This window comes from Ambystoma mexicanum, chromosome 9 (assembly GCF_040938575.1).
Source record: "Ambystoma mexicanum isolate Mex_15411 chromosome 9, UKY_AmexF1_1, whole genome shotgun sequence".
NCBI classification, from domain to species: Eukaryota; Metazoa; Chordata; class Amphibia; order Caudata; family Ambystomatidae; genus Ambystoma; species Ambystoma mexicanum.
The window spans coordinates 673,525,233-673,538,874 of NC_090931.1; the positions used below are offsets into that span (position 1 = coordinate 673,525,233).

The 13,642-nt window shown below is 46.4% G+C and overlaps 1 protein-coding gene across 1 annotated transcript in view; it reads right to left on the reverse strand.

Annotated features, from left to right (window-relative positions):
- Positions 1-13,642, reverse strand: part of WDR12 (WD repeat domain 12) — a 484,520-nt gene that overhangs the window by 262,225 nt on the left and 208,653 nt on the right. Inside the window, exon 5 of the mRNA XM_069615517.1 lies at positions 10,678-10,793. Within this exon, the coding sequence (XP_069471618.1) occupies positions 10,678-10,793 (116 nt within the window). The remainder of the gene's footprint in view (positions 1-10,677; positions 10,794-13,642) is intronic.

Below are 13,642 nucleotides of genomic sequence, written 5' to 3' on the forward strand. Positions count from 1 at the left end.
GGGTGAGGAATGGGGTGAGGAATAGGGTGGGAGACTGTGCAACAAGGCTGTTCATGATATCCTGGGTTTTGGTGGTGTCATGATCTCTGCTTCCAAAAGGTCAGGGTTTTCCCAACTCCCTTGGAAGCAGATCCATAACCCAGGTTCCGAGTGCCAACCAGTCCCAATTGGGACCTTTTGGACCCAGTCCTGGCGCCAGTGGCACCAGGCTCATATATATGCCCAGTCCCAGCGCTGGAAGCGCCGGGCTCATAATGCTTGGGTGGACTTACCTTCAGCAGACCATGCTGCTTACTTGCCTGCCAGTTGAGCCTCTGATCCTCTTCTGTTTGGAACTACTTTTCCTGTTGGGTGGGGCTGGAGCCACTCCCTAGATTCAGAACACTGGAACTCTTCTGGAAGGCAGGAACTCTTTTCTTACCAGGAACTCTTTTCTTACTTAGGCGTGGCTGTGGAAGGAGACACCTAAGCACTACAGGAGGCTATTTAAACCACACCCGGTGGATGAATCTTGCTTTGCGTTATTCTGCAACCTCTGCAGCAGAACGCTCATCGTGTCTTCTGCATCCAGTCCTGGGCCTAAGGAAAAAGGCTTACCATCCTGAATCCAGTCTTCAGCAACACCTATAAAGACAAGAAAGAACAGGTTAGCATTCCGGCATCTGAAAGGCAAAGGCTTACCATCCTGAATCCAGTCTTCAGCAACACCTATAAAGACAAGAAAGAACAGGTTAGCATTCCGGCATCTGAAAGGCAAAGGCTTACCTACTCTTCGTGCGCTCCGGAGGTCTTCACACTGCATTCCGGCATCTGAAAGACAAAAGTTTACCAACTCTTCGCACGCTCCGGAGGCCTTCGGCGCTGCATCCCGCATCTGAAAGACAAAACAAGGTGCGTTTAAAGACATTGGGGAACTTTAATACTCACGTGCCATTACTCCTTTCCACATCTAATCCAGTGGGTATTCCGGCACCCTGCAGCCGCTCCGAACTCGTACCTGCAAAATAAAAAGACAGTTAGAGCGCATAGTGAAGCAGGCAACAAGCGCTTACTTACGTGCTTCCAGGCGCTTCTATTCATCACACGGGCTCCATCTTCAACTCACTTCAGCCCGTCATCCGCCATCGCCGGAACCCTGCAAAACAAGAGACATCATTACTAAAGACTTTAAAGACATTTGAATGACTCGAAACTTACCGTTCGTGCAGTAAACGACGGACAGCAGTCCCCTGAAGTCAAGAGGCCTGCGCTACCTATCCAGTGAAGAAACTGGTTACAGCACCCTGCCCCGAGGCAGATGGAGAGCTCGGCATTCACTTACCTAAGGTGAGAGCGTTAACCTTTGGGGGTCTACAGGAGAGGAGAAGAGGAAAGAGATAGGGACACCCCAATAACCCCAGTTCATTAACCCCATATTTTCTATCTGCAGACTTCTTACTCTGCACGTCAGGCATACAGTGCACAGAGGTCCAGCCCAAAGAGCCAACCGGGTGCTACACATCACCTTTGAAGATACGGTAGTCGCCCAGTCAAGACCGGCGCCTCTGCGAGAATCAGGTGAGCGTTACAGAACGCAAAGCCTACCGCAGAACTCTCGCCCAGGCGCTATGGAAACCTCGGATACTGACCCCCTAGCCCGGTTACTTGGGGAACTAAGGGCAGAAGTGCATGCAGCTCGTCAGGAAACGAATGCTCTAAGAAGGGAACTAATTATTTCCAAGGAGAGAACAGACAATCTTGCTAGACAAGTGCTACAGTCACAAGCCGGACAGACCCCGTTACCCGCATCAGGGGCAAATCTTCCTTTAACATCCTCTATGAATCCAGTGCAGATCAACCTACCTGGGAATGTACCTCTGGCTCCGCCCGAACTATTTTCTGGTGACCCAAAGAGGTTTGCAGTATTTATCAATCAGTGCCGGTTGCACTTCTTATGCCGGCCAGCAGCCTTTCCAACTGATCAAGCAAAAGTAGCTTTTGTACTTTCGTACCTTAGTGGCAATGCGGCAGACTGGTCGATCCCTCTAGTTAATCAAGATGATCCGGTTCTCCATGATTTTCAAGCCTTTCAGCTTAGTATGGAAAAACTGTTCGCAAGACATTCACAGGGGCAGGCCTTGGACAATGAGCTTCTTTCGTTGCGACAGGGTAATCAAGACCTTTTGGCTTATATTGCATCTTTCAATAGACTAATAGTGGAAACTCAATGGCCTGAGGACAAAAGGATTACGCTGTTTTATAGAGGTCTACGTGGAGAGCTCAAAGACGTTTTAGCCCAAGTAGTGAATCCCCCACAAGACTGTTCGGATTATATAGACTTGGTCGTTCAAATAGATCACAGGTTGCAGAACAGGAAGGCCGATCGTTCCAAGTTTGATGCTCGAGTATTTTCCAAACCGCCAACTTCTTCCAAAGGAGTAGACTCCGGGGAACCCATGCAAATAGGGGGTCTGAAAGGTCCTCTAACACAAAGGGAGCGGGAAAGGAGAAAACAGTTGCAATTATGCCTATATTGCGGAAACTCAGGGCACTTTCTTCGAGACTGTCCGGTGAAACCTGCCAAGAAGGCAGTAGGAGCTGCAGTTACCAAAGTTACAAACTCTGAGCAGGGAAACGACCTCGCCCGACAAGAATAGAGGTCCTCTTGCCGAGCGTGAAAACCAGTTCCGTGACCTCGCATTTCGTGATACCTATGGTCCTCATTAGCCCTGATAATCCGGATCGATTACATGCAATTGAAGCTTACGTCGACAGCGGTGCCATCGGCAATTATGTGGATCATGAAATGGTTTTGAGGATGAATCTAACTCTTTGTCCCAAGGCTGTAAAGGACGTCATTACTACGGTGGATGGTACGGAGATAGCCTCCGGGCCAGTAACGCATACCACTCAAGAGGTGACGCTAGTAAGTCAAGATGGACACCATGAGAAGATCGTGTTCGATGTGATCAAGGCCCCTCAGTTTCAGATTATTCTAGGAATACCTTGGTTAGAGAAACACAATCCTCTGATCGATTGGCGAGCAAGAACGGTCCAGTTTCCAGAATGTGTCTCTACTTGTCACCCTCGACCTGGTGTTGCACTGGCCGCAATTTCTTCAGAGACTCCCCAGTTACCTCCCGAATACCTAGAATACCAAGATGTTTTCCGGAAGGATCAGGCTAACTCTCTACCTCCTCATAGGTCTTATGACTGCCAGATAGACCTGATACCTGGATCTACTCCTCCTTGTAGTAGAATTTATGCCCTCACCGAGCCTGAGAACCTTCACCTTCGACAATACCTGGATCAATACCTGGCAAATGGGTTTATTCGTCCTTCCAAGTCCCCTGCTTCTTCAGCTTTGTTCTTCGTTCCAAAAAAGGAAGGAGACCTTAGAACTTGTATCGATTATCGCTCCCTGAACCAGATCACCGTTAAGAATAGATATCCGTTACCTTTGATCCCTGAACTCCTGGACCAAGTCAGAAAAGCATGCATATATACAAAGCTGGATCTTAGAGGAGCTTACCACTTGGTACGAGTAAAAGAGGGCGATGAATGGAAGACGGCCTTCCGCACCAAGTATGGGCTATTTGAATATCAGGTCATGCCCTTCGGACTTTGCAATGCCCCGGCCGCCTTTCAATATTTTATGAACTATGTCCTCAGAGAGCTCATAGATGTATGTGTTGTTGTTTACATTGACGACATCCTCGTTTATTCTTCATCGGAATCTGAACATCGGAAACACGTGAAAATGGTCCTCGAAAGATTGCGTCAACACAAACTTTTCGCTAAGTTGGAAAAATGTGTTTTCAACGTGACTGAAGTTGAATTCTTGGGATTCATATTATCACCTGGCGGAGTGCGTATGGATTCAAAGAAGGTCGATGCAGTTCTCAAATGGCCATCACCATCCTCCGTAAAAGGTGTGCAAAGCATGTTAGGCTTCGCTAACTTTTACCGCAGGTTTATCCCCGAATTCTCTCAAATAGTCCAGCCCATCACTGCCTTGTTAAAGAAAAACAAACGTTTTGAATGGTCTACCGAGGCGGAACAAGCTTTCCAGGATTTGAAGACTAAATTTATCTCTGCACCAATCTTAAAACACCCTCGCCCCGAACTCCCCTACATCGTGGAAACTGATGCTTCAAGGCTTGCCATGGGGGCAGTTCTATCACAAAAGGACCCGGTAACCAATCAGTTGCATCCCGTGGCATTTTGGTCCCGCAAATTCTCGCCTCCTGAAATCAATTACACGATTACTGACAAGGAACTTCTGGCTATCAAGTCTGCCTTTAAGGCTTGGCGGCATTATCTGCTGGGGGCCCGACACACCGTTACTGTGATTACGGATCACCGAAACCTGCAATATTTGAAGACCGCAAAAGCCCAATCCTCTAGACAACTCCGTTGGGCATTATTCTTTGCCGAGTTTGACTTCATAATTACCTATCGACCTGGTACAAAGAACGGTAAAGCCGATGCCCTTTCTCGGATGGGAGTGGAAGAACACTTGGTCAACCCTAAACCTGTACCAATCATTCCCGAACAAAGAATTCTGGGTGTAATCGCCACAGAATCCATAGAGGAAGTTAAGGATAAAGCCAGGCAACTTGTAACTCCAGCAGACATACAGAATTGGCATCTGCAGGGAAAGGACTTTGCAGTAAAGGACAACTTATTGTATTTCCAAGAACGATTATACCTACCCAGCACAGATTTACAGAAAAAAGTAATCTCTTGTTATCACGACTCTTTAATGGAAGGTCATCCCGGTATAGCCAAGACCTCAGAAAAGATCAAGCGCTACTTCTGGTGGGTGTCTTGGAAAAAAGATATCAGAGACTTTATAATGTCCTGTGGAGTATGCGCCCAAAACAAGAGTCAAAAGGAAAGACCATCAGGCCTCTTACACCCTATTGACATCCCACCTCGCCCTTGGCATACGCTTTCTATGGACTTCATCACCGATCTACCTCCATGCTCCGGATACAATACGATTCTAGTAATCGTGGACTTATTCTCCAAGATGGCGCATTTCATTCCGCTCAAAGGCTTGCCAACAGCAGCAACTCTGGCCCGATAATTTCTCGAAAACATCGTCCGACTGCACGGTTTTCCTTCGGTTCTAATTTCGGATCGAGGTAGTCAATTTATTTCTCATTTTTGGCGAAGTTGCTGTCGGTCGGCTCAAATTGATGTGAGACTATCGACCAGTCACCACCCTCAGACCGACGGACAAACCGAGAGGACCAATCAAACTCTGGAACAGTATTTACGCTGCATGCTGCAACAAACTGAAAAAACTTGGAAAGATATCCTTTGGATAGCCGAGTATGCCTACAATAACTCTGTCCATTCGGGAACTGGGAAAACCCCGTTTTTTCTTTTGTACGGCAGTCACCCTCGAACCTCGGAGTTGGATCCCCTCCAAGATCTTGAAACAGCAGCAGTAGACTACCTGCATTCTACAATCACCCAAGCCTTTAAGGAAGCTGTTTCTCACCTTCAAAGGGCTAAAGAACAATACAAGAAAGGAGCAGATCAACATCGGAAGGAAGCCCCTCACTATCAAGTAGGGGATCAAGTCTGGTTATACACCAAATATCTATCTCTAAAAGGGCCACGCACATTCAACCCAAGATACCTTGGTCCCTATTCCATCACTACCATAGTAAACCCAGTAGCGGTCAAGTTGGACTTGCCCCCGCACATGAAGATACATCCGGTCTTCCACGTGTCTCTATTAAAACCCGTGCAACCTCAAACCCGACTAACCAAATCTCCAAAATCTATCCTAGTGGATGGAGAACTCGAGTTTGAAGTCAAAAGCATTCTGGACTCCAAGATCTCCAAATCTAAACTATTCTACCTAATTGACTGGAAAGGCTACGGCCCCCAAGAGAGATCCTGGGAACCTGCTGAATATGTCCACGCTCCTCGCCTAATCAAAAGATTTCACCGAACATTTCCTGACAAGCCAAAACCCCCGGAGAAGCCCGGTTTGGGAGGGGCCTTGAGGGGGGGTACTGTCATGATCTCTGCTTCCAAAAGGTCAGGGTTTTCCCAACTCCCTTGGAAGCAGATCCATAACCCAGGTTCCGAGTGCCAACCAGTCCCAATTGGGACCTTTTGGACCCAGTCCTGGCGCCAGTGGCACCAGGCTCATAAATATGCCCAGTCCCAGCGCTGGAAGCACCGGGCTCATAATGCTTGGGTGGACTTACCTTCAGCAGACCATGCTGCTTACTTGGCCTGCCAGTTGAGCCTCTGATCCTCTTCTGTTTGGAACTACTTTTCCTGTTGGGTGGGGCTGGAGCCACTCCGTAGATTCAGAACACTGGAACTCTTCTGGAAGGCAGGAACTCTTTTCTTACCAGGAACTCTTTTCTTACTTAGGCGTGGCTGTGGAAGGAGACACCTAAGCACTACAGGAGGCTATTTAAACCACACCCGGTGGATGAATCTTCCTTTGCATTATTCTGCAACCTCTGCAGCAGAACGCTCATCGTGTCTTCTGCATCCGGTCCTGGGCCTAAGGAAAAAGGCTTACCATCCTGAATCCAGTCTTCAGCAACACCTATAAAGACAAGAAAGAACAGGTTAGCATTCCGGCATCTGAAAGGCAAAGGCTTACCATCCTGAATCCAGTCTTCAGCAACACCTATAAAGACAAGAAAGAACAGGTTAGCATTCCGGCATCTGAAAGGCAAAGGCTTACCTACTCTTCGTGCGCTCCGGAGGTCTTCACACTGCATTCCGGCATCTGAAAGACAAAACAAGGTGCGTTTAAAGACATTGGGGAACTTTAATACTCACGTGCCATTACTCCTTTCCACATCTAATCCAGTAGGTATTCCGGCACCCTGCAGCCGCTCCGAACTCGTACCTGCAAAATAAAAAGACAGTTAGAGCGCATAGTGAAGCAGGCAACAAGCGCTTACTTACGTGCTTCCAGGCGCTTCTATTCATCACACGGGCTCCATCTTCAACTCACTTCAGCCCGTCATCCGCCATCGCCGGAACCCTGCAAAACAAGAGACATCATTACTAAAGACTTTAAAGACATTTGAATGACTCGAAACTTACCGTTCGTGCAGTAAACGACGGACAGCAGTCCCCTGAAGTCAAGAGGCCTGCGCTACCTATCCAGTGAAGAAACTGGTTACAGCACTCTGCCCCGAGGCAGATGGAGAGCTCGGCATTCACTTACCTAAGGTGAGAGCGTTAACCTTTGGGGGTCTACAGGAGAGGAGAAGAGGAAAGAGATAGGGACACCCCAATAACCCCAGTTCATTAACCCCATATTTTCTATCTGCAGACATCTTACTCTGCACGTCAGGCATACAGTGCACAGAGGTCCAGCCCAAAGAGCCAACCAGGTGCTACACATCACTTTTGAAGATACGGTAGTCGCCCAGTCAAGACCGGCGCCTCTGCGAGAATCAGGTGAGCGTTACAGGTGGTGAAGTGAGTGGTGACTGCATTACAGAAGCCCTGAAAGGCAGTAGGATACTGCAGAGGTGTTGGCTAGTTCCGTGCAGATTTTGGAAAGTTCAGCCATGTTGTTGGATGCGCCAGATACCTGTGCCTGAATGTGAGCCCTTTTCTTGGCACAGATGGTGAGTCTGTATGGCCTTTGGACCAGGCCAGTTTGTCAGAGGGTGCGCCTGAGGTTTGCCACTTCTGTTCCGCAGCTCTGCACCTTCGTTTCAGGGGTGCAGGTTCAGTCTTGTACCAGGTGTTGAGCTTAAAGGCAGGTTTCAAGCGGATCCTCATGACAGTGGCAAGAATGTCAAGGGTGTTGATGGACAGGTGGAAGTTGCTGAGAGCAGTGTTGGTGGCAGAATCTGAGTTGGGGGGGTAAGGGGGATAAAGGTGGAAGTGAAGGCAGCAGCTGACACTCGTTTCATCGGCGGATGTTCGTGAACAAGGTTGGCAGGGCTTTTGGAGGCAAGGTCACAGGGCCATAGGGACCCAGGTGGGAGGAAAGAAGTGAGTGGTCTGGCCAAGAGAAAGGGGTGAACATGGAAGATGTGAGAGGGAGGTCAGAGTAGATGAGGGCTTCCAGAGTGTGTCCAGCAGAGTGGGTTGGACCAGAAGGGAGAATGGAGAGGGATAAGGTGGTGCAGAGGTCAATGGAAAGAGGACGCTGTGCCAGGAGCGTCCAATCGGATGTTAAAGTCCCCCCATGAGGAGTAGGTAGAAAGTAAGTAAGAACAGAAATTGGACTGGGTGGAGGAGGGAGAGGACCAGCTTGCATACTAGGCTCTCAAAGGAAGAGTAGAGCTGAGTGTTTAAGATGGAAGAGGGTACCTAGTCAGGGAAGATTAAGGAAACCCCACTGCCAGTATGGCGAGGCCGTGGCTTGGAAATGATCTTGGTCTTGGAATCTGCTTTTGCCTTCGAGTCCACACAATAGTGTTGTGTAAAAGTGTGCACAGAACTCCTTGCAAATTGCCTCTAACAGAACATTTGCAATGAAAGCTAATGTTGGCCCAGTGCTGCGAGTGGAATATGCTTAAGGGGTGAATGGTTGCTTTGGTAACTGATCTCCCTCCCCTCGGATTAGAAACAAAGAACTGGTCTGTTTTCCTTAGTTCTTTGGGTCTATTTAGGTAGCACATTACTTCCCTTCGAACATCAAGTGTTTGTGGGTGTTGGAAGAAGGCTAGCAATTCGATTGATTGGCATGGCATTTCGAAATGTATTTTTGCGAAAAACGTGCATGTGTTCTTAAAACCACCTTATGCAAATGTATTTAGATGAAAGGTTCAGAGACAGAAAGAACCTGCAAATCCCTTATTTACCTAAATGAGGTAACTGTGACGAGGAAGACAATTTTGTATAAAAGTTCTTTTAAAAAGGCTTTATTCATTGGCTCAAAAGAAGGACCCATCAATTTATGAAGGACCATCTCATTATTCTGACTCTTTGCCTCCCAGTTAGGCCTGGTTCCCGGCAGACACACCAGAAGACAAAGGGCTGCAGAGTTTGACTCCTCCCTCATTTCCTGTCTTCACAGACATTCTGGAGCCTCAGCAGCTACACAAAGGGTCCCAGCCGAAGACAACAATCCAACCAGGACCTCCCCCTCGCAGGACGACAGAAAAAGGAACACGAAAGAACAACCACACTAAAAAGGGCAAAAAAAGAAAAGCCACCATTCTAGATGAATGGTGACCCTTCTGTGCATTATTGCTGTTGGTTTGACAGCCTGCGAGTTTAGAAATAAAAAAAAATGTTTTAACAAAAAAAAAAGAAATAACACAAATGTTGGTATAACACGTCCACTGCCACCAGCCATAATAGTAAGTTTCTCAATGGAACAGAAATATTATAGGACTAGTGAGAAAGGGGATATTATGCATCTCCTCAGCAATCCACATAATGAGGAGGGGTGTGCTGATCTCACTATGGGGATTGTAGAAAAGATAGAAAGTCTCCTTCTACCCTTTGGAACAGTAGTTGACAAAAGGAACCCAAGAGAAAATAAAAGGAGAGCCCAAGGGCACCCCAGCAACACTGCACAGAAAGTGTGGTCTGCTGCAACAGAAAAATGCAGATGCAGAAAAAGTTACAGGAAAGTACATTTCCAAAAATAAAGTATGGAGAGTAATAAAAAGGACATCCATGAAAAGAGTAAAAGAAAGGGCGAATGGGGGGTGGGAGGGGGGAAGCGGTTCCCATTCACTCAGTAACATAGAAAAAGATTCCCACTCACTCAAGAACATAGACAAATAATCCACAAGTCTAGCAAAAAGTGCTGGCGGTCTCACATGTGAGGGAGATGTTAGCATTAAATGAACATCTTAAACAAACACACACCAAGATAGCAGCTCATTGTTTAGCGATAAACTAAAAAGGTTTCAATAAGAAGTGTGCCCCCCTTTAGTACCTTCTGGGTATGAAGACCCTAATCATCCAATCAGGCTCTGCATTTGAGCATGACCATGGACTGGTATGCTTTCTCGATATATCTCAAACTTGACTTAGGCCTTTTTGGCCACTGGTTTTTAAAAATGGATTTTCAACAGATCAAGCAAGAACTGTGATTGGACCAGTCACCAGCTTCTATTGCATGCTTGGTGTAACATCTGTCCAGCAGTTTTTGCAGTAGACCCGAGCAAACATTCCATATTATACTTTACATGGGAAATGAAACTTATGGGACCTCCAATATACTTTCTAAAAATAAAAAATTGGCTCTACATTACTGAACCTTTTGTGTATCTTGTCAAAGGGCGCCAAAGTTATTAGCATCTGATCAAAAGTGCTCTTGCGTGCATCCATCATAAACCAGAACTCTAGTAACCATCTCTCAGAGACCAATGCCTCTTCCAATGACCTGGGCCCTCACACTAACTGCAGAGTTTGGTACCTCTTGCAACCTGCGTCCAGATGTTATACACCGCCAGGCGTGACAAATACATATATGTGTACAGAGGAAATCTCCTGTTCGATTTGGAACAATTCTTTAAATGAAAACTAAAAAAAAATAAAAATACTACAATTAAAAAAAACATTTTATACAACATTCTATACAACACTTCCCAGCAGGAGAAAATAAATAATGCTTTTAAGAAATCGTATACAAAAACGAAACAATGCTTTGCAATCGACATGTAAGTCGTTCGAATATTGTAAAGTGAAAAAGAAAATAAATAACAGCAAACCAAAGGCTAAGCTTACCCTTTTTCACCCAGGCTACATCTTTCACAACTTCTGTGTGTCCAGCAACAGTCATGATGGGTTTTCCCTCAAGTGACCAGATACGAGCAGTTTTATCATATGAGCCAGTCAAAATCCTGCAGGATATGAGAGGAGAAGCAAAGATTGGTTATGTTAATGCAGCATAAATCAGAAGTGAATGCTGAGATGGAGTACTGTGCCCAGTTCTGGGTGACACATATCCCTAAGGTTAAGTCTAGTCAGTGGCAGCCAAGAGGAGAGCAACCAAGATAGTGCAAGGACTCTGAGATGGTAAAACAAAATCTGTATAGTGTGGAGCTTGCAAGGAGGGGGACATAATTACCTTTTAAGACTGAGTGTTAGAACTAAGTAGAAGAGGTGTTTATATTCCGCAGAGATCTGGCTCCGGAACTATGGGGTAATGAGATTACATACCTTTTGGGCAGTTAAAGTAAACAAATGGAGTCTGCTCTTTAATTGTGTAGCAAATTCATTAACACACTTCAATACACCTTGACAATATACAAAAAAGGTAGCAGGCGCCCCTCTCTCGAAAGAACAAGGCATGATAACCTGTTCAGTGGTTATTAACCACATTGAGAGTTCGCAGCCATTGCTTTTTGCTCACTGTACCTTCACAGATGGGAAATATCCATTTGCATATCAGTCTTTGTCCCGCCCACAAGGGCAGTCCAGCACCGAAATGCTATGGCAATTCCTCTCTGAACAAGAGTACCATCAGCAACCCCATACACGTGTTTCAGCCTTGTTGGGCATCATCAGTGAGGTGAAGCTGAGCCTCTCTAAGCACAGTGAGCAGGGAGTCCACGTCTGGTTGCCCCCAGGTAACCTAGGGTGACCAACCCCAAGTTCCTTTCATAAATACAAAAAAGGTAGCAGGCGCCCCTCTCTCGAAAGAACAAGGCATGATAACCTGTTCAGTGGTTATTAACCACATTGAGAGTTCGCAGCCATTGCTTTTTGCTCACTGTACCTTCACAGATGGGAAATATCCATTTGCATATCAGTCTTTGTCCCGCCCACAAGGGCAGTCCAGCACCGAAATGCTATGGCAATTCCTCTCTGAACAAGAGACGTGGTCTCCCTCTCACTGTGCTTAGAGAGGCATCAGCTTCACCTCACTGATGATCCCCAACAAGGGTGAAACACGTGTATGGGGTTGCTGGTGGTACTCTCGTTCAGGTTGGAATTGCCATTGCATTTCGGTGCTGGACTGCCCCTGGGCAGGACAAAGACTGATATGCAAATGAATATTTCCCATCTGTGAAAGGCACAGTGAGTAAAAGCAGTGGCTGCGAACTCTCAAGTGGTTAATAACCACTGAACAGGTTATCAAGTCTGTTCTTTCGAGAGAGGGGCGCCCGCTACCTTTGCAAAACTATTTTTCAAGGAACCTGGGATTGGTAACCCTAGGTCTCCTGGGGGCAACCAGACGTGGTCTCCCTCTCACTGTGCTTAGAGAGGCATCAGCTTCACCTCACTGATGATCCCCAACAAGGGTGAAACACGTGTATGGGGTTGCTGGTGGTACTCTCGTTCAGGTTGGAATTGCCATTGCATTTCGGTGCTGGACTGCCCCTGGGCAGGACAAAGACTGATATGCAAATGAATATTTCCCATCTGTGAAAGGCACAGTGAGTAAAAGCAGTGGCTGCGAACTCTCAAGTGGTTAATAACCACTGAACAGGTTATCAAGTCTGTTCTTTCGAGAGAGGGGCGCCCGCTACCTTTGCAACACCTTGACAATATATTAGGATCCTTTCTAATAGCTAATGGTTTGCTTTGGAGTTTTATGTAGTGCTAACATGCAGATTTCCGGCTCCTTTTGAGCACTTTAAGGCAATTCTATGTGAAGACCGGAGGCTCCCACTATGCTTCTCTTTCTTTTTATTCGACAATAAAGAAAAGAGCTCAGCAGCAAGATATTTGTGCACCAAAAGTGAAAGTGCCATGAGTAATGTGCAGAAAACAGGTGCACCAAATATATATAATAAACATAGCAATATAACAGTAATATCCTAACATAAAAGGTAAGAGTCTCTGAAGAAAACTACATTTCCCAGGGAGCTTGGCTCCAGTTCATTTTTGGAGGCCATCAACACGTGACCTAGTCCACCAATAGTGGTTCAGATCCCCTGCATAAACAGTCCTAAACATGATGACACTTCCTCTTTCTTTGCTGCTCACAGCAAGAGATAAGTACTTAATGTTTAGCACTTCTGCTTACGTCATGATTTTATAATTTAAAAGATAACGTTACAAAAATGTCATAATATGTTCACAGCATTAAAAAAAAAAAAAAAAAAAAAACAACCTCGTTGCGCTCTAAGGTACTGGGGATCCGGCACGGCCTAGTCGGACCACGCTGCACCGCATGCAGGCTGCCAGGGAAGCTCCTGCTCTCCGGGTCCTTTCCTCTACATTCCGGCGCTCGAGCGCGCATGCCCGTTATAATATAACGGTTCTTGCAGCTCGAGCGCCAGAATCTTTTCCTCAGACAAGAGCGACCGTTTCTTCTCGCTGGTTTTTCATATATCAAAGAAATTTTCTATTCAGCATTTAAGAACAATTACAAGACTGAACTGAAGTAACATTACTGGGCAGTGAGAGAAGGCGTTCGGAAGCCCAGAAAAAGGAAAAAAAAAAAAGTGAGTACGGTGCATTTATTTTATAATGGCAGAACAGTACTCGCCTCAATCAGATCAGGCTTGGTCTGAGGCAGGTCACGGTTACATAGATGAAGTGGCAATGGCTAATAGTTTACAAAAGGTTCTGGGACCCTCTGTGGAGACCAGTGTTAAGAAAGCTGCAACGGATATGCTCATTCCCATACAAAATCGTCTAGACACTATGGAGGAGCATTTCAGAGGGTCCTCCCCTCCTGGGAGGAAGAGGCCACAGAAAAGGAAGCACCTTACCGAAGGGGTATGTATACCGGCTCGCA